This window comes from Odontomachus brunneus, unplaced genomic scaffold, assembly GCF_010583005.1.
Source record: "Odontomachus brunneus isolate Ranch 3 - 2012 unplaced genomic scaffold, Obru_v1 Obru_scaffold_066, whole genome shotgun sequence".
In the NCBI taxonomy this organism is placed as follows: Eukaryota; Metazoa; Arthropoda; class Insecta; order Hymenoptera; family Formicidae; genus Odontomachus; species Odontomachus brunneus.
Genome location: NW_022639516.1, coordinates 401919 through 425119, shown reverse-complemented (window position 1 = coordinate 425119; position 23201 = coordinate 401919). Strand labels below are relative to the sequence as shown.

Here is a 23201-nt window from a genome sequence, read left to right as displayed (position 1 = left end):
AAGATCGCGTTATGTGCGCTCGCGCGAGGAAGAGAATGGGAATATTTTATATGAAGTAATAACTAGATATGAGTTCCTTTCTGCTTATTATCACTCGTTAAAAATTTGCAGATTTACGCGAATGGTTGCGAAGGCTTACCGCTCGGCGAAAATAGAAACCCAAAGAGATATCTCCTCGCCGAGTGTAGGAGGAAGTGAAGATGCTGCAGGCCTTATGCAATGCCCTCAATAAAGATTATCGATCCTTTCAGGCACGCTTCGCTCTCGGTATCCATGGCGGAATCGCGCTTCGCTAGTTGTCTCCACGAGGAAAAGCTTGTCGAAGTGCGATTCCACGTTTTACGCTTTCGTGCTCCCTTCCTCATTTTGTCACCGTTCGACCAGATATCGTTCCGACGTGACCAGCTTAGCATTCCAAATGTGAGAACCGCCTTTTCAGTGTACTTTGCGTGATTCAGGCGAGACTGCATATTGTGAAAGCACTCGCGCTAATCGAGACGCATCTCGAAATCTTCGTGAAATCCCTCCGTGCGCAGTCAGTGGGTCCTTGAGAAATTTGAGAAAAAATCTAAGAGGAAAGGAGGAAAGAAGGTGGACTAAGATTGTGTCATCGGAGTAAATTTTTCGTTACGGTGATAATGTCGAAAAAAATACTCGTCGATTGCGTTCCTAAGTGAAACAATATAATCATATTTTATGCAATATAATCATATTTTGCTCAAAAGCAAATATGTCCATAGATGTACTGAGTTGTTAAAAAAATTCGGTCAGTCTTCAACAGTAATTGGTTATCTTTTAAGATAGAGGTACAATATAGAATACTGTGAGAACATCGGCGAAAAATTATAAAGAACAACGGCAGTTATTCGACTGATGAACAATTTGTTCCCATAAAATACAATAAAGTCAAATTTGACTCGAAGATTAAATCAGAGGTTTTTTGAGTGACCTAATGTAGTGATTCTAAACACTTGTTAAATGATTTAATATAATTTTTAACAAAAGGCCGTTTTTAGTGGAATAAGTCGTGTTGGATTGAAACTCGATATAATTCTGGTAAACTTCCAATACCATAGACACGGATGAGTGTACTTTACGGCAAATGGCAAACTCCCATTCGTCGGAAACAATCACGGAGCCTTTGTGTATCTTCGGCTTGTTTAAGTTTGTTGAGATTAGACCGCGCTCGATTCGCGGTCCGGACGCCACAGGATACGCGAGAAGGAGAGAGTCGGACTACTTCATGCACTTCGCAGAAACGCTGCTTCGCGAAGTTAGATCAAACGTCGAGAGGACTTAGACACTCGGACGAGCTAAGTCGCCGGGCGAGCGTTCAGCCAGCCAGCCAGCCAGCCAGTCAGTCAGTCAGTCAGTCAGTCAGCCAGGATCTCTCGGGTCCCCGTTGGCCCCCGGTGTGCAGATCGAGTGTACCGAGCCGAGTCGAGTCGAGTTCGACTACGTGGTGTCCAGTTTTCATAGGCTGGTGGGGTGCTCTCCAGGTGGCCGTGGTGGGTGGCGGTATAAGTAGAGGCCTGCATTCGCCACCGTTCTCATACCCTCACCACGTCCTTCGGCTACCTCTTACTTTTACTCAGTGCCCCTTTTTTCACTTTTTTTTTTCTTTCTCTCTCTCCTTCTCTTCTCCTCTCCTTCTCTCTGTCTCTCTTTCCGTTTCTCTCGTACACACTCTCACTGGATCTTTCTTTCTCTCCGTCCGCCTCGGCGCGTTCGTTCGCCTCGCCGTCCGTTCGCCCGTTCGTTCCGTTTCGGCTGTTTCGCACCTCGTCGGCGAAGTCGCGTCACGAAGGTGACTGCTGACCAGAGGTCACGTCGACCAAGGCGCACGTATCCGCCACGTACAGCGGAGAGTCGACCTAACTGGTGAACACACCAACGGCTACACGGCCAGATACCTCTGCGCGCACCTAGAGTGCCAGTCGCGATCGCGAGAGAAGAGAGCAGAGATGGTCGCGAGTGTCCGGTGACAATACGTATACATATATATATAATATCAAACGTCGGTAGCATATATATATATATTCGCGCGCAGAGAGAGAAAGAGAAAGAGAGTATACGTCGACATTGTCGAGAGTGCCGAGGAGAATTTCGTTCACCTGGACCAGCCAGCTGTTCGCTTTCCACGGCGGAAGCAGCACGAGAAGAGGCGAACAGAACGAGGGGAAGAACTGTGTGCAGTGCAGACATGTGGCTGAAAAGCGTGCTACTGTGAGTACCCGACAGTTTACAGCAATTTTCCGTAGCTCGGAGACGCTCGTTTGGTGGTGAGAGAGAAATCTCAGTGACGGTCGTATGTGAAAAGAGTAAATGCTCGTGAAATTACATCTCGTTGATGTTGTAAATATTAATTGCGAGTTTCCACGATTATCCGAGAACACAGAGAGAGAGAAGAAGGAAGTTAGAGGAACTTAATTGTCGGGGATCGCGCTGATTGACGAACGATTAGACGTTCGCCTCTGACACGGCTTGTTCGTTCGAATTGCGATTCGCAGCGAAGCTCCTTTCTACATTCGTTAGAAATGGTAATTGAGTTAGTCAATAGCTCTCGCGCCTATCTTCATTGCGATCTACGCGCTACGCATCGCGCTCCTCCGCAACAGTTCCTGTTTACGTTCTTCCTGCATAGACACTGTTCAATGTTCAATTTTGCATTCGCTCCTTTTGTTAAATGTCGGTTGCATTTTGCATAATTTCTCGTGAAATGAAAGTAAACTCACGCATTTTCTCGAGACTTTAATCGTCTCGCGAACACACGTTTTTAACTCTGTTGTATTTTATTTTAATTTTCTATTTCTTTGCTTGTTTTATTTGACACTTTACATCAAGCTGAGGATTGAACAGTCGCGTTTAATATCGAGTATGAGGCATCAATTCGAGTACTGAAAATCCTCTTCCCGTTTTAAATAACCGTTAAACGCACATGTCATGTAATACCCTCAATTGTTATCGAGATCGTAACAAAGGTCATTACAGCATACTTTCTTACAGTGTTCCGTAAGCAGAATGCGCTTTGCAACTAGTTCCGCTTCGGGAAACGTACTATGAAGCAAAAGTGATACGTCGTATAATTTCGGCCACCTTCTCGGCTTCATTTTTTGTAATGACAGTCTCTCGAAAGCGCGACGCAATTATAAAATGTCCAGAAGGTTGGCCTCGATATTTTTATAATTACAGTTAATCTACGTCGATTCTGCTGCGATACCTGCGCGAACAGTGAAAACGATCTCCTCTACGTTAGCTCTTGTAAGGCCATCATTAGTGATTATAAATGACTATCGATCCTAAAGAAAGCATCTTTTCATGGTCAAAAGACATTATATTCCTGAGTTACGTCGCGAAAGGCGCGCGCAATCTTCTACTCATTCTCTTAGATACGCCGATTACTCGTGGTTTTATTGAGGAAGATGTATGATTTATTTGAGAGAAACTTGCACAGACATTGTCCTCAATTTTAAGATATCCATCGAAAATAGAAATCAGTGCAGCTGGCTCACAACTTACGATAATCCGATCGTCGTGCACCTTGCTAAGATGATACATTTAGTGAATATTATTCCCGCGCAAATCTATCAAGAACATTACATAAAATGAGAAATGATATTTGAAACATAATAAACATAAATATTTTTATAATGGAGACTTGTCGTTAAAACGAGGATATATTGCAAAATGAAGCAAGCGCTCAACGGACAGAAGATGGACGATGCGCACACCGGATGCCACTCGTTACTTTCAAATTTGGCGAGAGCGTCGCAAATATACGAATTTGCAGCGCTCCTCTCGGTTAAACACATCATTAGCTGCATTTCGATTTCACGGCGGCGTCTGTAATAATCTCGCAGAAGAAAGCTACGTATAATTTACGTGTAATGCACGGTAATGAGGACATGCTTCTGATGATATACGTTTTGCTAAACAATTACATGTCTCGAATGACTAAAATGTCGCATACTTTTACCTAATGAATACGTTATTACACATAATATACATTATAAGGCAAAACAAAACCAGACACGATAGAAAGCTCAACGCGCTATGGATCATCGAGTATTTAAACACTTCGTTATTCGTGTTTCGATTTCGACTATAACCTGATCTAACCGTAAATTCGCAATAACGCAAGTATCGCAACAATAACGCATTCGCTTGGGAAATTCTGATCCCGCACGCGTTCACGCGTCTGTTGCGCTAAAAAGACTGTAACTGTAATTATAAAGTTAGATCATTAAGTAACGAAACAAAAATATTGCTCACCCTCGTGCAATAAATGCACTCGAGATATCTCGCCGAAGCTTGACGTTTCTTCTCTCCAGTTAGTTTCCAGCGAATCCGCGATGAGCCGTCTTTTGTAGGCGGCGTGAAAAAATATTTACGACTTGGTAATAGGCTTTTGCAGCGATGTGTTGTGACTTACGTAATGTCAGTGTCTCGTGCCACTGGAGATACCTACGTACGCGGTATGCTTATGCAGATACGCCTGTAAGCGAGACCGCTTTCTCCGTATGATTTCACGATAAATTCCAGCATTAAGCGTACGTTTGCTGTCTAAGATTGAGTTACGGGATGCGCCGTTACACCTCGCTCTCGAAATTTAACGACCGCGGTTCGCACCTTCCTCCGGTGTCAGTCGTGAAATTCTTACCGGTCTCGCGTCTCACGAGGAAAGCGAAGTCTGGCGCGACTCGAAAATTCGGGAGGTTTTTCAACTCAATAAAGACGAAGTTTCGAATTAACGATTATTTCTCTTATTTCTACTATGTGAAATAATTTTAGAATAAGATTATTAGATAGGATAACACGGAACGAAATTATGTACAGCAAAAGAAAATTTTTACACAGAGTTATCTTCCTCGTGAAGAAAAGCCGGTTTCATGTCGCTCAGAGAGAATCCACGGGTGAAAGGTAGCTTGTTGGCTCTGTGTATATTAACACGTGTATTTGCGTTTCTAATTTTGCGGAAAGCTGAAATTTCGAACAGCTATGGTGAAGGATTTTTCTCATCGAGCAAACACCAACAAACATCTCACAGGCGGTGAAAAATGCTGTAAACGAGATTAATTCTAATCAAGTACAGACATTCACCACTACTATATTTGACTCGATCGTGAGTTCTATACACGATGGAGGGAAAGAACATGTCTTATAATTCGTTCTACTTTATTTGCAAATGTATTCCGGTTATAGTAAGTTATTCCTGTACCGGAAGACCGCTCGAACGGAACGGTCTGTCGGTGTGCGCATTCAGCGGCGGTTTCCCGCAAATGTCGCGGACCCGTTTCCCTTTCATCTCGCTACAGTAAATTGATATAATATCAGAATATCGAGCTGATATCGTATCCTACAGCAAATCGAAACGTCTTCAACGATTAGAAGGTAAACCGATCGATTACGGTAGAAAAGAAAAAGTCGGGAGTCACGCGCGATGGAAAAACATGTTGCGCTGATCGGCGCGAAACTTTCGTGCATTCTTTCTTTTCGAAGGAATTCACTCACGAGAACTAAACGCGGTGGTTTTCTAACGCAGAAATGATAAAGGATAATGTAGCGAAGCGAGTTACGCAAATTCGACGGTGCAGAGCCGAGCTAAAAATAGAATCGATGAGACACACACTTTAGCGCAGTGACGCGTCAAAGATACACATTTGACATTTTGTCAGGGAGATCGCCTGTCGAAATGTCAGTCCCACGATCACGCAATGCCCTTGCCGATCGCATCTTGCCGGGAAAAAAGGAACCCTGGATCTGATCGTATCCATTTCAGAAGCGGCTCTCCTTCGTCCACGGGGGAAATTGGTCGTAACCGATCGTCCTTGCGGACGCAACGCCGCGTACTCAGAGATTATCATTGCCTCGCAACTCTTTCTCTCAAAACTGGTTAAAATACGTTTACATTAGAAAGTAGGAACGTCGCAAAACTATACCGACGTTACGTGTTTGCAGATGGAATGTTAACCCGTTAAAAGTTCATCAACTCCGAAAGTGTACGAGTGTCCTCTGCAGAAGTTACCGATTCCGACAACCTTGAGAAAAAGGGGAACGAGGTCGCGCGCTGGTATCTGCAGGCTCGTCAATAAACGGCCTTGACATTTTTTTTACAATTAAATTATATTGGTAAAATTGAGCCGAACACATAAAAGCGCTTCTCTCTGTTCTTGCAAATTGCTCGTGCAGAATAAGAAGAGTTGGTGTCAAAGGGTCTTTAGCTTCAACCAAGTGAACAGATTGAAAATTCAAGTGTCTCTTCGAAAGGAGTTATGCACCTTTCGGATCGTGAAAAATAATAATTAATTTTCATTCAACTATTATCTTTACTTCGGTGTCTCAAATATATCAGGAAATATTTTTCTACAATCATTTCATTCTCGAGTTCAATAAGTTTTGTTTCTAAAATCGTTCCCTTTTCGTCCGCGCAATGGAGCAAATTATAATAATAATTCAGCTATATTCTACATCTTTTTATATTTCCACATATCTTGAATTCACACGTTTCCTAACACACTCCTCATGGCTGATACGTGTGTTTCACGTCGCTGTGAGTGAACTTTAATTTTCGCACGATAGGTGTGAAGAATCGAGCGCGGTCCAGTCGGGAGAACAGGGCGAGTCGGATGCAGCCTGCTCGACTCGACGACCAGATGTGAACTTTCACCACGTCAAGACTTGCATTAGCTGTACACGCGTTCTGCCGTCGTTTACACCTCGCCTGCTTGCATCTTGCAGGCGCCTTTATCACTTTCGCTGATGCGTCGTTATGTCGCGCGATGACTCGATAATTCTCTCTCTCTTTTTCTCTGTTTCTTTTCCTTCCTACTGCTTCTTTTGCCGCGTGTATTTGCACAATATGTGCATCAGTCGTTTACATTCCCAGGCAACACGAAAGCGTAACCCTTCAATTATAATTATTTTAATGAAGGTATACGCGTATAGAGCGTGTACTTAATTATATAATTGAGGGATTACACTAAGTGAATAGGCGTTACACTCTAAGATAATAAAATAATTAACCAATTATGCTTGCAAATCTTCTTGCGTTTGATAAAACCTCGTAATTACGTTCTGTTTCCGTAGATGAATTACAATTCATATAATAAATAGATTGGGATTACTATTTTCTGAAGAAGGAAATGACGTCTTGTCAAAAATATTTTCCGTTCGCCGCAAATTATCGCACAATATTTTGATAAGTAACGTATTTTGCGTTATATTTTACAGAATATGTGGTGTCATTGCTTGCGCGCTGGCTGACAGCTCGTCGGATATCGTGCAGATATCCGGTGGCAATTTGGCTCGAGCAAAAAATGTAGCGGCCACAACTTATCAACCACCTCGAGCCATCCCGATTGAAGGTATACCTTATACATTAATTTGAAGGAAAACTAATTTAACGTTGGACAATTCGCGCAGGAGCTCATGAATTTTTATAAATCTCAGGAATTTTTGTGGCAATTGACTCAGAATCCTTGAATTTTAACGAGTTTTCGAAATTCTTATCAGTCGAGAGAGGAGCCGTGAATTTCAATGAATTTTTGGAATTTGCGACGATCGAGCGGAGAACCTTGAATTTTAAGAAGTTTATAAAATTTTATTCAATCCATCGAGAAGAACCATGAGTTTCGATGCATTTCTAGAATTCGTGTCGTCGCACAAACTGCCGGAAAATGTAGCGAGACCATTGGAGGATGACTATTACGATGATTACATCGAAGAGAAGAAAGTCGCGCTTAAGGACAACAAGCACTCCAAGAAAGTCATCCCGAAGTTCGAGAACGTCGAGAAGAAGCCGGCTGTCCTCGAGCCTGTCAGACGCTTAGACTCGGCCGAGGAGGACGACTTCGAGAGCCTCACCGCTAAAAGACAAGCACGAGTGGAGCTCGAAAATTTCAGCGACACTGGAAAGGTCTTGCAAGAGGAAAGAATAAGAAGAGTTGATTCTAGGAGACCGCGCCCGAGCGAACAGGACGAAGTTATTCCGGGTGTCTACGTCAGGTAAAACACTCTCATAGTGCATTTGATCATGGAAACCTGTGAGAAATGAAAAGCACACAGGTTGAAATATTTTCTGGCGATTTAACGATAAACAATAAACTGATATCGACATGAATTTTTATTCTTGCCATTTTTTTCAAGGAAAAGAATATAAACCGTTCTTAGCTACCTGAACTTTGTTGAGAGAAAACATCTTTTTTCCATATAAGGCGCGAGTTTTTAACTTTTTAATTAATATGAGAATATAAAAAGTTCTTTTTCAACAATGCTTATGTATCATTTACGTATCTTCAGTGCCGAATATCCAACAACAATGCTACCGGTTCTGACAACTCCGCGCGAAGCACGTGGCAAAGACAGCTCCTTTGACTTCGTCCCCGTAAATATTATTCGCGAAGATAACAAGGATGGTTTCGCGCGTTTCTCCGACGCAAACTTTGGCGACTTAAGCGATGTGAGCTTGGTACCGGCTGGTACAAATTCTCGTATTCAGGTAAGTCATGAATATTATGAATTACTATCATCATTACTATGTATAAGATATGTATAGATATATAATATTATATAACTCTTAATTTTCACACCTGACAGGTGAAGAAGGGGCCGAACGGCAAGGACTACGAATACGAGTATGTTTATTATTACTACGACGAGGAGGATGAAAGTAAAGCGGGTACAGCGGGCTCGGCTGTGACGAATTCTTACGACATTCCTTCCAGAACGACTTCCGCGCCCAGGAGAGGCGGTACCGCTGGCAACAGGAGCAAGTACAACACTGTGGAGAGGTCGAGCACCGTGGAGCCTAGCAACAATGAGGTCATACCAAACAGAAACGGTAACAGAGGTAGGCAACTCGTCGAGGCTGAGGACGTCTCTGAGGAGAGATTGCCAGCGAACACTCGCTTCCCACCGAGGTAAATCTTGATCAAGTGAAGCCATGTACGGTTCGCCATGCGAAATTCAACTAACAATACGATTGTCTGTTGAACAGATCTCGATCGAATCACAACACGGGCACAACGGAACCCTCGCGAGCGCGCGGCAACCGACCACGACCGAGTCTAGACTTGGTCGATTCCAGCAGCTTTCGAACTCATCAAGAGGGCCCCGAGTTCCCACCAACTTTACCGAAAGGACCGGTCAGATTTCTGGGAGTTACCCCTAACGAAGATAACGAGGAGAAACCGCTGATCAGAAGCCGCGGTAGACCGCAGAGGGTTCAAGAGCCAGCTCCCGTCGAAGAAACAGTGGACGACACACCGACGCTTACTAACAGAAGGCGACCGACCTCCACCGCAGCGCCCGAGGTAGTTAACCGAATTGTAATATAATAATTGTAAGTGTGAAACAGTAATTAGACTAGCGATACCATCGGTTTTCTCGATGCAATATTGTATGCCACGTATTGAAATTGGTAAATGTATTTGATATAAGAAGAGCATATTTCTCGACCATATGGTTGATGAGAAAACTTGCCGCGAAAAGAACGGATACATATACATGGAAGATACAAGTACTCAACGCTTTACAATTACTATCTAATTAATTCAAAGTTCCATTCGAGTCTTATAGCGATTCTTGGAAACGATTCTTATAGCGAGTCTTATAGCGATTCTCGAAACTAGGAAGATTTTGTTTCATATATTATATACGCCCAATTGAATTTTTAGACCGGAGTGGAACTGAGCAGAGGTCAACCGGTGCGCTCCAGCGCGGAAGATGACGAAGAGGAGACTGTTGCCCCAGAAAAATCCGGCATTAAGCGTATATCATTCGAAGATAAGACACAGGATTCCGGCGAGACAGAAACCTCACCGATCTCCTCCAGCACAGCCGCCGACACCACGGATAATCCAACGACGGAATATCCGTCGGCCATGGACAAGGTCGCCCTGGATCTCTACGCTTTCCTACAGCAGGGACAAAGTAACCTGATAGATGCGTCCAGCAGTGAAGTAGGTGAGACAGGAGACAGCACGACGCTTCCTGACGATGAGATTACAACTGACGATGCGGTTACGACGACGGAACTCTCTGCGACTACAATCACCACGGAATCCACGAGCACCACCACGACGACGACGACGACCACCACCACGACCGAGCCGACGACCACGACTACTACGACAACGGAACCACCAACTACCACGACTCAAGCTCCTGTCGGAAGAGGAAAATTCCGACGACCAGGAATAGGCGGTCCGGCTATCTCAAGGAACCGGTATGTTCTTGTGAATCTGATCTTTCTCTTTTTTCTAGACTATCGTTCATCGACTGACAATTAGAAATCTGACGTGATAATGATCACAAGCTCGACGATATCTAAGAATAATTATCACTCATTTTTCTCAGTTTCAAGTCCAACGGTGCCAGCACAACTACCGAGGCGCCTGCATCTGAACCGACTCAGAGAAGCCGAACGCGTTTCGGCGGTAACGGTTCGAACGGCGGCGGTGGCTTCAAACGACCGCGACCAGCCGGTAGCCACAAACCCATCGAGGAGGACACCGTGCAGAAGGAAACGTCCAATACAGCGAACGCGGAAAAACCGGGCCCCGGTCGCGGCAGATTCCGTGCACCCGCTGGAGGCAGAAACGCCGTTTCGACGACGACATCGCCGCCGTCAAACGGCGCCTCGCCAACATCGAACGGCGCCGCGGGAGCAGCCCGGCCGACTTTCAACAAGTTGAACATCAACCGCAGACGCGGACGACCTACTACAGCCTCGCCGGCAAGCGAGGAGACCCAGGAAGCGACACATTCCGAAACTAGCCAGACGGTCGCCCAGACTGCGCCAGAAACCGCGACGAGCTCCGCTCCGAAGTCCGTCGCGCGAACGAGACTTCCTGGTACTGCACCCGCCATTAGACCTGCGATTCGACCGGGCGCCAGGGTCAACTTGAGGCAGAAACCGGGACAGACTACGACTACGACGACACTCGCGCCGGAAGCTGCCGACGCGTCCATCGAGGAGCCGGCCGGAGAAGGAACCGAGGAGGAGACTCACGAGGTTAATGATTGCTATCTCTTAATTGTGTTTCTATTTAATTTAATTTCATTTATTTGGCTAATTTTTTGGCTATTTTTTTTTTCTTATATCTGTCGTTCCTATATTCTGTGAACTTATTATGCATCAAAATATCTATGAATGATATCTCGATATTTTTTGTTGAAAAATAACGAGATACCAACGTATATCTCGTAACATGTTACTTCACGCGATATTTATTGTCTGGAACAAGAGAACTTTCTATTATGTTAACATCATGAACATTAAAAGTTGATGATCTAATTTATCCGACCGCCTAACAATTTTAGCTTTCTCCTGCAAATGGCACGCCGTGGAATTCAATTGTTCCAACTTGTATCATTATATCATTATTCGTCGCGTGTGTTCTAGCCGAGCCGGTTTTAAAAGTTTGATACAGCGAGATAATAAAAATCTACGTTTCAACGTGGTTAATGACGCGCTATGGTTGAATCACTCATTACACATTCAAATGATCTCGTATATGGACCGATTGGTTATTACGTAACGTTATGCACACTATCAAAATTCTTTCTTAACCCTTTTAATGTTAAACACTTTTAATGATTTCAAAAACTACGAAAAGATGGAGAATCCGATCAAATTTAGACACGTGATCATTTCAGTTTTCTTCACGTTTCTCCATTCAACGTATCTATATTATTAAATAATATTATTAAATGACCTGAAACTGTGTATGAACATGATTTGACGAAAGATTCCACCTGCAATGACACGATCAATTCTGAAACTTTGTCTCGAATACATGTCTGCATATCTTCAGCTGCGAGATTAGCTATGAAGATGCAGTGATGTCACTTGACAAAGTTCTCTCTCGGGATTCACTTTCACTGAATGGCCTTTCAAAATGTCATCGATGAGCCGGCGGGAGCGGCGCGCGACCGCTTTTCATCTTTCGACTTTACAACATCGTGGTCGTCGTGATTACGGATGTTAAACGTCGATAAACGCGCGAAAGATCGAGGTAAAATGGAGACAGAAAGAGCAAGAAAATCGATATATTATAGGGGAAATGATTTCTTTTAACATCTTAAAGAAGCAGGCATTCAAAATTATTGTTACTCAAATTTGAAACTAATAATTAAATATTGTACTTATTGAGCGCTTTCCGCGTCTTCGTCCATTATTTTCCAAAATCTGTACAATACTCTCTCTCTCTGTACACTATACTCTGCGCAAAATCTAAGATGCAACAATGTAGTTTGAGTGATTGTTAACGAATACGTTTGTTTAGATATTTTGCACGTTCTTTGCCTCCAATTCGACTAACTCGTCTCTCATTTCGCAGGCACCTGCGGAAACTAGCTCGCCGCCAGCGCGAGCTACCACATCGAATCCCCTGAACAAGCTTCGCAACCGCAACCGATTGCAGGTGCATCCAAAGACGACGACGAAGGCGCCAGCATTATCACCGGCGATTAGAAGATCACCGCTGCTGCCGCGACGCAAGGCGACCGAGGCACCGGTAGCTCAATCGAGCCAGGAAGACGTCGCCTCCGAAGAAGAGGTCATTTCCGACGAAACAGAGTCGACCGAAGCAATCTCCGCCGAGACCAGCACGGCGGCCAGCACGAAGCACGAGGAGACACGAGGTCTGAGCGGCCTCCTGGCTCCTCGACGTAGGATACCGGTGCGACGTCCAGGTCAGATAGTCGCTCGGGAATAAAGAACAACGAGTGTTTACGCTCTGGACGAGTCTAGATTCCTGGATAAGTCTAGAGCTCCAAGATACGTGTGGCTCCAGCGGCAATTGAGATACGAGGATGAAGGAGGATAAACTAAGTATCCTGCTGCTCCTTAGAAACAGAAACTCTCCTTAGAGAGATAAACTAGGTATCCTGTTGCACTAGACACCGTTTACCATTTGTAGAGAGAAACAGGTCCTTTCCTCGTTCTCTCTTATTAAATTCTCTTTTTTATATCTTTCCTCAACGACTAGACAACAGCATCTTGTGCGTTATGACGAGAAGACGAATGTATATAGTGTCGTTTACAAGACCTTTCCGAAGGATGACGTTTGTAATGGTACTTTGATCGCATTTGAAATGGCGTGATTGAGATACACGATGACATTACGATGGAACAGCATCTATGATGATATACATGGTAATAGCAAATTGAGACGAAGGAATATTTTCGAAAGATTCATTGGATATCTCGCGTCTCGCGGAGTATCCTCACAATATTTTCAAAATATTCTCAGAACATTAGCAAAATCACTGGGCTTTACACATAAACAAGAGCAACGAACGAATACGATGTTTGAATCAGTGCTTTTCGATTGATATTTCGATGTTTCACGAAAAGTTCTCTAGAAAAAATAAATTTTTCTGTAATTTTATAATTTTTCTGTATTTTATGTTGTATGTGTTAATGAAAATGCGCATGTACTTTGTTTTAATTATAGTATGTAGATTAATGACTAATCTTTAATGTGTAATAGAGACGCGCATAATATATGTGCATTCATTTATACACAAATTTAAACACGTCCCGTAACACACGTTTCTTTTGCGTAACACGTCAAATTGCTTTGTCATCAGATTTATCATTAATCGAGAAAGAAAGTTGAGAAGCATTGATACAGATGAGAAGCATTGATGCAGTTATTTTTTAAGACAGAGTGAAGGTCATTAATTTTCTTTTCTTTATTGTTTACTTAGATTATAGTATTAGATTACAATTTATTTTTAGAATTTATTGTTTACTCAAATTAGAAATATCAGTCGCGAAGTAATAGTGTAGGTCAATTGCATATGGATTACGTGTAGATATTCGACGTTGATACGATTATCTTATCTCGTCAACTCGGTCATACGTTCGATACGATCCTTCTCCTAATTACGATAACAAGTTACATAAATGTCTGAACATCACGACTAGGGCTACTTGTGCAATTTTCAATTTATCTTACACGCTGAATCCGCGCGTACTACATACATATATGTAAAGTTAAAAATGTAGTAAACCTAGTAATTAAACTATAATATTGATAATTCACAATATAGATGCGCGCGTTCAGATATCTCAATATACTGTAACTATCGTTTATTTCGATAACTATAACTATATATCGTCTATTTAAATCGGTGAATTTTATTTAATAATTAGTGCTTGCGATGTTATATTGAAATATTATCTTTAACGCGATCTATGCATATATATGTATTCACATACGTAATGCTATCTGTATTTCTCTTCCGACATCATATTTTTAGGACTACTATTGCGTGCGCGATGCGTATGAATACTTTTGTAATTACAATGACCCACACACAAGATACACTGTAAATATTGCAATTAAACATATGTAAAACTAAATCGCATTGCGTTTTCCCAGAGATTCTCTGAAAAAACGGCGAAGTTTATTCAATTTGTTCAGACTGATCTTAAAATCACAGGATCGGTAAGAAGGAAGAAAATAAAAGGAAGACTATAATTTCTTAAGTTCTTAAGAGTAAAGGGAGAGAATTCAACTTTTATGATTATGAAGCCGATGTTTCCCATAATTTAAAAACGAAAATTTTGTTTTTAAATTTTTATTGAAGAGGTCATAACTCAGACAACATAATGTCTAAAATCGGGACATAAGACGTCTTAAAGATCATCTTTAAGGCCGGTATTCATAGTCGAATTTTATTTCAAGACAGTCTTAAATAATGTCTTGAAATGCGAATACGGTTCTGTGATTGGTTTATGACATCTTAAGATAGTATTTAAGATGATCTTAAATATAAGATCTGACTATGAATACCGGCTTAAGATAGCTTTCAGACGATTTATGTATAAATATCTTTAAAACGTCTTAAAGATTATCTTTATAACGTCTTATGTCCCGATTTTAGACATTATGTCTGGAAGACTACATAGGAAAATTTGATTCATGTCTATATTGATTTTTATAATCATATTGATTTTCTATTATCTGAGGATGAAACTATGGAACTTGATTGTAGGAACAGAAAGATTCCTGTAGAGTTTTTGAATGTTGGCGGTTATGAAAACATCTAATAAATAATCAACAGCTCTCTACATTATCAACCACCATCGGTAATACAGAAATAATAACTCTCTTTTGTGAAACGGCGGGAAAAAGAGTAGTTTTACGGAAATATATAATATACTTTAAACTCCAACGTATGTCTTTTTCTTTTTAAATGTTTTTTTTTTCAAAATATGATTAAAACGAACATATTAAGATATAAACTAAATACCCTTGTTCGACAACTTTTCACCAATCGGATAATTGGACAAGAAAAATATCTAACTTTAATGAATCGCGGCCAATCATGATCGAGACTCGTCGAGAACTTAAGATTACTACCGTGTTGAAATTCTCGACTATGATTGGTGGATTTTTTTTATCGCTGAAGTCTTATTGTTCTGTGTATCCTATGGACCTTACCCTCTCCTTCTAATACTGACTACTCCCCTCTTACGGGAGCGCGCAGAAGAAACTCGTTGGCAAAGATGGTGAAACGTGGGGAGCTTGTCGTGTACTTTTAACTCCCTGATGTCTAAATTTTCAGTGAGCAACAGCTCGTACATAGGTGAACATGTTAGCGAGTAATTATTCCTCGTGACTGACAAATAGGAATAATAAGCGCTCGTCGATTTATCGTGGCGAATCACACGGAGGTCTCTCGTGGGCGAGAAGGTAAGGAAACAAAGCGGGATGTGCTTTGTTTATGGAGATCAGCTGTGCTCCAAAACACTCGAGTTACCCTTCCTGCTTCGCGCACTGTCGCGATCAGCGGCCGATGCTGCTATTTTCGTCTGATAAAGGTCAGCCGAATACGGGGACAAAGCGACGAGCGTTGCAACCTACGACGGCGCGTCACGCTGTCGTTCATTCAGAGAATCCGATGGTACGTTGTATCCTTCGAGAAAAGAAGCAGAACGAAGTCATATCATGTTCTAACCAACAATTTCGACGGACTTTTAATACGGATCAGCGTTTTCCCGCGCTCTGAGCAGAATCATGTCCCTCGTTTGACGAGAATTCTTCTTTTCGCGTCGCATTTTGCGTTTGTTCAGTTGTGTCACCGTTGTGTGCAAAGATCGTTCAATTTTTAATACGCCATGGACTTTAACTGTGTGCCGCAAGTGCTTTCAATTTTTACGTTTCTAGTGCATAGTAGGAGCATGCACGTTCGTTGCTGAATATTATATTCGAGAAAGAGATGGAAGTGTAAGTGAAGTACGTCACTTATTAATATATCACTAAAAGAAATGAGCTCAAGGATAAATGTGCAATTCGATGAGCAATCGATTGAGCAAGCAGCTAAGTTAATCCCATGATAAAGTCCAGTGGAATAAAGGAGAATTCCTTCGAAAGAATTTGTATGTTTCTGGACAGTTAAACAGGTGGCAAGAATCGTGATGTTTTCAGTTTATTGTATATTGACAATGGAAACTTATATTATTTCAAAAGATATGAATCATTCCTCATAATCTTACAATACAATTGCTTCATTGTTGTTATCTGTGTATCGTAATAGAATGTGCTCCTTGTAAACAATCTAGGAGAATTTTTTTAAACATAGATGGTCTATTGTGAGAATATATAAGATTTTCCCAGGTTAAAAATTTTTATATACTTTTGATACAAAATCTTGATATAATTATTTATTAAGAATCTTAATACGTAATTAGAAGCTGCCAGCTTATAGCATATCTTGATTCAGTAACTGCATTCTAGATGCTTGCAGAACAACTATCAACCGGTAGCTGAAAAAAGTGAATGACATGAAAGGATGAAACGAGATACTGTTATTACCTGTGTGGAGCCAAATCGACGAGCGCAAACGGTAACTCTTGATGAAGCAAAACATGTATGCTATTGTGATATGTTTCTAGTATAGTTTATATGTTTAGTATACAGTTCTTTTGTCAATGTATTACATCACTATCTTCCTGAGATATAAACATTTTTTTGTGCATTGTTTACAAATATATAGACGTGAATCACATGAAAAATGCATGGAAAGGAACTGCATATTTATGTCTAAATTATAAATGGGAGAACAAGTATACTTAATCCTCTCATATACTTCTCTTTCTTGGTTTTGTTTAAATTATGTTATCGGCATGTATAATGCTTAATTTTTTAATTTGAATTCATATTCATTGTCCATATTTTTGTCTACTATGTAATATATTGTCTACTATTTGTATATTATGTGATATACTTGTTAATTGTCTAGTATCTGATTTTTAAATGAGATATGTAGAGTAATTGTGCTCATCAGTTACATAGAATCGAATGGAGCTCAATATAATTTGCATTTGCAGATGACGACGGTCCTGGACTGTAGTTACCAACGTATGGATCCTTATGGGAGACATGAGGGAGATGCAGACGATGAGGACGAACGTGAAGAGACGCCACAGGACATGATAATCCACATGGTGGAAGGGAACAAAGCACGATGGAATCACATCGAGGATTTGGATTCATTCTTCACACGGATGTACCACTATCACCAGAAGCATGGCTTTGCGTGCATGATGTTCCAAGAAATTTCTGAATTAACACGATTCATTTTTGTAGTCGCATTCACGGCTTTCCTCTTCCATTGTGTGGATTACTCCGTACTATTCAAGTACGTTGCGGTATTGTTCCCGTCGTCTATCTAGTATTTTAAAAGACATTTTCAAAGCAATTTCTAATTGTTTTTATATGTATTTTTAGAGATAGAGTTGCTAATAGTACTACGTCCAAAACTATAATAACAGACGCCATATTGTCCTCGAGCGAGTGCACGGCGTCAATGCATCTAATTACTTGGATCTGCATTCTGGTCGCAGCTATGTTCTGGATCTTGCGTTTCTTCATATTTCTGTACCACTTGACACAATTCTGGGATATGAAACAGTTCTTCAACACAGAGCTTAAGATTGATGATAGAGATCTAGACAATTTAACTTGGCACGAAGTCCAGAAGCGAGTGATAGAGGTACAAAAGGTTCAGGAGATGTGCATACACAAGAAGGATCTTACTGAGTTAGATATATACCACAGGATATTAAGATTTAAGAATTACATGGTAGCTATGATCAACAAATCCATCTTACCTGTACGGTTGAAAGTCCCCATTATAGGAGATATTATTTTCATGACGCGAGGACTAAAGTACAATATGGAATTATTGTTATTCTGTAAGTATTCTTATATTGGACTTTTTTGTAAGTTTAAGAGTAAACCTCGCTAACTGCATGCATTCTTTACACACAGGGGGACCATGGTCACCGTTTGAAAACAACTGGCACTTAAAAGAAGACTATAAGAAGTTAAACAAAAGACAAGAACTCGCGCGGTTATTGTCCAAACACATCCTGTGGGTCGGTGTAACAAATTTCGTCTTATGTCCTCTTATTCTCCTATGGCAAATTCTTTATTCGTTCTTTAATTACGGTGAGGTGAGTAATTACAATGCGAATCCTAGATAATAAAGTGGTTTCGGCATGACGACCAGCGCCTAAGGCAGCGCGTAATATACTAAGAAATGAAAATCTTTTTGTACAGCTTATCAAAAGAGAACCGGGTACTTTGGGTACTAGGACGTGGTCTCTGTATGGTCGTCTGTATCTGCGTCACTTCAACGAACTCGACCACGAATTGAACGCACGTCTGAATCGCGCATACCGTCCCGCTTCTAAGTACATGAGTAGCTTCACATCTCCGATAATGACGGTTTTTGCGAAGAACGTTGTGTTCATCGCCGGTAGCGTACTAATGGTATTGGTGTCTCTAACGTTGTACAACGATGCTGTTCTGACGGTGGAACACATAATAACGATCATAACTATCCTGGGCGGATTAGTAGCTTGCGCGAGGACGTTTATACCGGATGAAAATCTCGTCTGGTGCCCGGAGACTCTTTTAACCGCTGTCTTGGCGCACACACATTATAGACCGGACAGTTGGAGAGGTTACGCTCATACGCAGAGTACTAGGTCGCAAATGGCGCAGTTATTTCAATACCGCGCGGTGCACCTTTTGGAAGAACTGCTGTCTCCCTTGTTGACGCCATATATACTGTGCTTCCATATGAGACACCGAGCCTTGGAAATCGTAGACTTCTACCGTAACTTCACTATCGAGGTCGCCGGGGTGGGTGACGTCTGCAGCTTCGCCCAGATGGACGTGCGTAGACACGGTAATCCCATGTGGCAGACCGTGGCGCACAGTCCCACAGTTTCTCCGCTACCTACGGAGGACCACAGCGCGGGATATGACAATCGGTATTGCGTCGATCCTGAGAAACTTCACGTGCCGATGTCCAATCACTACACTCAAGCAGAGGACGGCAAGACCGAGTTGTCTCTTATACACTTCACACTCACTAATCCGGAGTGGAAGCCGCCGAGTTACGCGGAGAATTTCGTGGTTGCTTTAAAGGAAAGAGCCAAAAAGGAAGTAAACGCAGTTCCCGATAACAATCCTCTCATAGCTAGCTTAAACAGCTTGTCTGGTCTAGGACCTGGTGTAAGTGTTTTGCTTATTTCTCAATTAGTCTATTAATAAGCCGAAGTCGAGAAGAGAACCGATCATAGTCAGACGTGAGTCTTCACATCTTCACATGCACGTTCTGACTTCGATCGAATCTTCCCTTCAGAACAGCGGCTTTTATATCGACGAGCCTTTCTCGTTTTCTTCATTGGCAGTATTTGATTCGATTTATCATTGATATGTTGATATGTTGCGTTTTCTTGCAGTATAACAACATTGTATCCAGTATCATGCGCAGTACAGCGGTAAATCAAGCGAGCGTACCCAGCATGAGTAACATTTTCAGCAATCAGCCAGGTACGTCGGGCGCGTCAGCGGGCGTCGATCAGTCACTCAGCACTAGGTCCGACATTTTGTCGTGCGCGGTACATCATGGTTTGAGGAGAGCAGAAGGACCGCTGCACAACGAGAGAGGATTCTTGTATGGTTTGCAACAGGTAATATCGAATCAGTCTCTGGGTGCTTCGGTGTTCGAGCCGGGTCATGAAGTATCCACGGATCTATCTGTACCTACGGAGTTAACCGCTGCCGACATGTCATTGTCTACATTGTACCTGCACGAGCTTCATCACAGACAAGTAAGTACTTCAATCCGCTTTCGTAATCTTTGTGTAATCGTCGTGGTCGCGACATGATGACGCTAACGATTGATGTGAGTGGCTACGAGAAGAATGCTCGGATATGTCAAGGTAGAACCGTTCGGCTTCTAGGTAAGAAGACGCGGTTATCAAGAAATTGCAACGAGAAATATATGGCCGCGTAGTCCGGCACAGGAGCTAGCGACGCTTCCCGAGGTTCGACAAGAGAGGATACCGCTGTTGTCGCATCAAGATTCTTCTCTTAGACGGAACCAACAGTCCTAACGTCGTCACGCCTGAAAGTTCGTTTAGATAGAATCTAAATGATTCGCGCAATGATTATCATTTCGGAATAAAGCATTTTCATCTTTGTCACGTCGAATCCATGATTTATTTTAATAGTAATAATAATTAAATAGTCGCAAGTATGCCCGAGAGTAAAGTCGTCCCAGCGCTCTCGGCATTATAGATGTTATTACGTCTTCGAAATATTTAATATTACATACATACATATACACACAGAGAGAACGCATGCTTTTCTTTTCGTTCTCTCTCATTTTCTCTGCGTGTGGCCAACGATCAACGATAACGCCTATTTCTAACATCAAAGGCCTACCTGAAAGCTTACATTTTATACGTAAAGTATCCATACTTAACGTTACTGCATTTTATGTCATTTTGTGTTTTCAATATAATTGCGCAGGCTCTACATACGGCGACAATTGATCGATTTACCTCGCCGAGGTACGTTGTACAACAAATACCGCATATGTCAAAAAATGAAAATAACGTCGAATAATGATTAGCATATTCCAAATGTACATGATTTGGATGTGTGAGAACTAGCATAATTTTTTTATAAAGTTAAAAGAAAACTCACACAAGAAGATATTTTTACGTTTAATAGACATCGAGTATAAAGAGTATTTGTACATTCTACCTTTTTTAGAATGAGATCTTATACAAAAAAATGTTACTACGATGTATCTTTTCCTAGTATATTAAATGTTATTTGAATTATTAATACAATATATATTAATAATTCCAATAAATTTAATATGTTATGAAGAAAATATATAATATATATTAATATATATATATTAATATATATATATTAATATGATGGATTAATGGATAAGATGACTTGTACAAATACTTTTTCTCTTAACAATTATACATTTTAATCACCTTCCAATGCCACGATTCTCTAGTCATACGAAATTATTATCGCGCCGTAGTGTACTTGTCTCTTTAGGTAAAGTGGTTCTATTTATTTTTAATGTTTTATTTTTAGCTACTTTATATACAACGGCGGCTGAACTTTTATGGCTAGGGTAATTCGTAGAATCACTTGTACATAAAATCGCGATATTTTCACTAATGCCGCGATAGGAAGTAACGGTTAAAAGACGAAGAGAGCAGCGTCTCATCCTTCGGCGTACAGCAGGTTATCAAGTACGAAATAGACCTAAGACAAATTTAGATTACTCTCTACTCATTCTTTGTTTGTGTACGAACTTTTAGTAACTTAATACGAAATCGATTTTATGATGAATTGACGTGTTAAGCAAATAATATTACAGAAGAAATGCGTTTTGCTAAATCTTATATCGATGTGATTCTCGCGACACGGGAAATTAGTGCTGTAAGGAGCATCTGTAATTATCATTATGATACAAATAAATACATTTCGTAATAAACTCAAATTCCACTTACGTCACACTTACTCGGCATTTATCGCTTATATTTTTACGGAGTAGTATAGCTTCAAATGTCAGTGACAACTACACCGAGTCATTTTTTCGTTTGATCTTTAGTATTTCAAGAGTATCACCGTAAAAAATACGTTGCTTTTGAATGCATACTCAATTACCCATATGACGAGCATTTGTTTCATAACAATCGATGATCGCCTGCGAATACCAGAAAATATACTATTGGCAAACGCACGTGGACATGAACGCTTATCAAGAAATAGAGATTATATCATCAACCGCCAAGTTGGTGGACGCTTCTAAATACAACTTGCGATGTAATCGCAACATTAGCGAGAAGATGACAAAGAAAGACTTTGTATACGATATCCGTACACCTGTACAGACCATGAGAAAGGTAACTTTCCGCAAGAATGAGACTCAGTCTCTGATAATTTCGACCTTCGAATAGAAAACGAAAAATTCAAATTCATTCAAATATTGATGCTCTTGTATCGAGTAATATCGACAAATATCTTCGCACCATTCACGGACGATTTTTAAAGCGCGCATTCTTCGACGTGTCAAAATGACAGAATGGAATGACTAAGGTCGAGATGCAGAAAATAATTTGCAGGTCGAAATGCAGAAACGATCCATCATATTGCCGATACAATTGCGACGAAAACAAAACATCGACTCAAAAGTGCCGCAATACACCGTTATTCCCGAAAAGTTAGGACGTAATGTCAGTGATGGTAGTGGTGACGCGACTGTCGTGAGTATAGAAATTATTTATAAAGAAAATCCTAGAGAAATATTCGAATTATATTATACACTTAGGAAGATATATAAATGTCATAAATAGAATCCAAACAGCACAGATCTCCACATGACATTCTAAAGACATTCTGAGAACGTCCCTACGTCCTGAGAATGTCCTCGTTCTTTAGAGATCTTCGAATTCTAGATTGTCGTTCCTTAGAGATTTTAGAATTCTAGATTGTCTGGAAAATCACTTTATTGTTATTTTAAATTGTTCGTTTCTAGATTGCTGAGCAACGCATTTTAGGATACAAATGCAATTATTGTCATGAACCAATTGCCACTTTACTGTCCTTATCAACTCATGTCAAGTTTCATTGTCAGAAACATTGTAAGATATGTTATTGGATTCTACGTGAAAACGAGACAATGGAACAACATATCATTAATTACCATTGCATTAGACCAGAAATTGTGCAATCTGTAAATCTTAATAAGATTTAAGAATATTGTTTCTATATGTTCCCAATTATATATATATATATATATATATATATATATATATATATATATATATATATATGTATGTTCCAAAT

The 23201-nt window shown here is 40.9% G+C and overlaps 3 protein-coding genes across 10 annotated transcripts; all 3 read left to right on the top strand.

Moving 5' to 3' along the window:
* Window positions 1-2047: 2047 nt before the first annotated feature.
* On the top strand, window positions 2048-14374 carry LOC116846644 (mucin-5AC-like). The gene is made up of 10 exons (XM_032820754.1): window positions 2048-2226; window positions 7231-7364; window positions 7647-8004; window positions 8299-8497; window positions 8596-8633; window positions 8724-8918; window positions 8996-9311; window positions 9675-10225; window positions 10357-11014; window positions 12342-14374. The coding sequence occupies exons 1-10, from the start codon at window positions 2204-2206 to the stop codon at window positions 12717-12719; spliced, it is 2850 nt and encodes a 949-aa protein (XP_032676645.1). The 5' UTR covers window positions 2048-2203; the 3' UTR covers window positions 12720-14374.
* Window positions 14375-15492: 1118 nt separating this feature from the next.
* LOC116846632 (autophagy-related protein 9A) lies at window positions 15493-21846 on the top strand. 8 transcript variants are annotated; one of them, XM_032820718.1, is made up of 9 exons: window positions 15493-15921; window positions 16185-16244; window positions 16755-16887; window positions 17348-17658; window positions 17748-18214; window positions 18291-18475; window positions 18582-19544; window positions 19775-20146; window positions 20279-21846. In XM_032820718.1, exons 3-9 carry the CDS (start codon window positions 16810-16812, stop codon window positions 20429-20431), a joined length of 2529 nt encoding a protein of 842 aa, XP_032676609.1. In that variant the 5' UTR covers window positions 15493-15921; window positions 16185-16244; window positions 16755-16809; the 3' UTR covers window positions 20432-21846. The 8 variants fall into 8 exon arrangements, with proteins under 8 accessions (XP_032676609.1, XP_032676608.1, XP_032676613.1 ...); XM_032820722.1 differs by having other exon boundaries at window positions 15494-15921; window positions 16755-16863; XM_032820717.1 differs by lacking the exon at window positions 16185-16244.
* A 109-nt stretch (window positions 21847-21955) lies between these two features.
* On the top strand, window positions 21956-23125 carry LOC116846635. The gene is made up of 3 exons (XM_032820725.1): window positions 21956-22258; window positions 22478-22618; window positions 22891-23125. The coding sequence occupies exons 1-3, from the start codon at window positions 22052-22054 to the stop codon at window positions 23107-23109; spliced, it is 567 nt and encodes a 188-aa protein (XP_032676616.1). The 5' UTR covers window positions 21956-22051; the 3' UTR covers window positions 23110-23125.
* The last annotated feature ends 76 nt before the right edge of the window (window positions 23126-23201 follow it).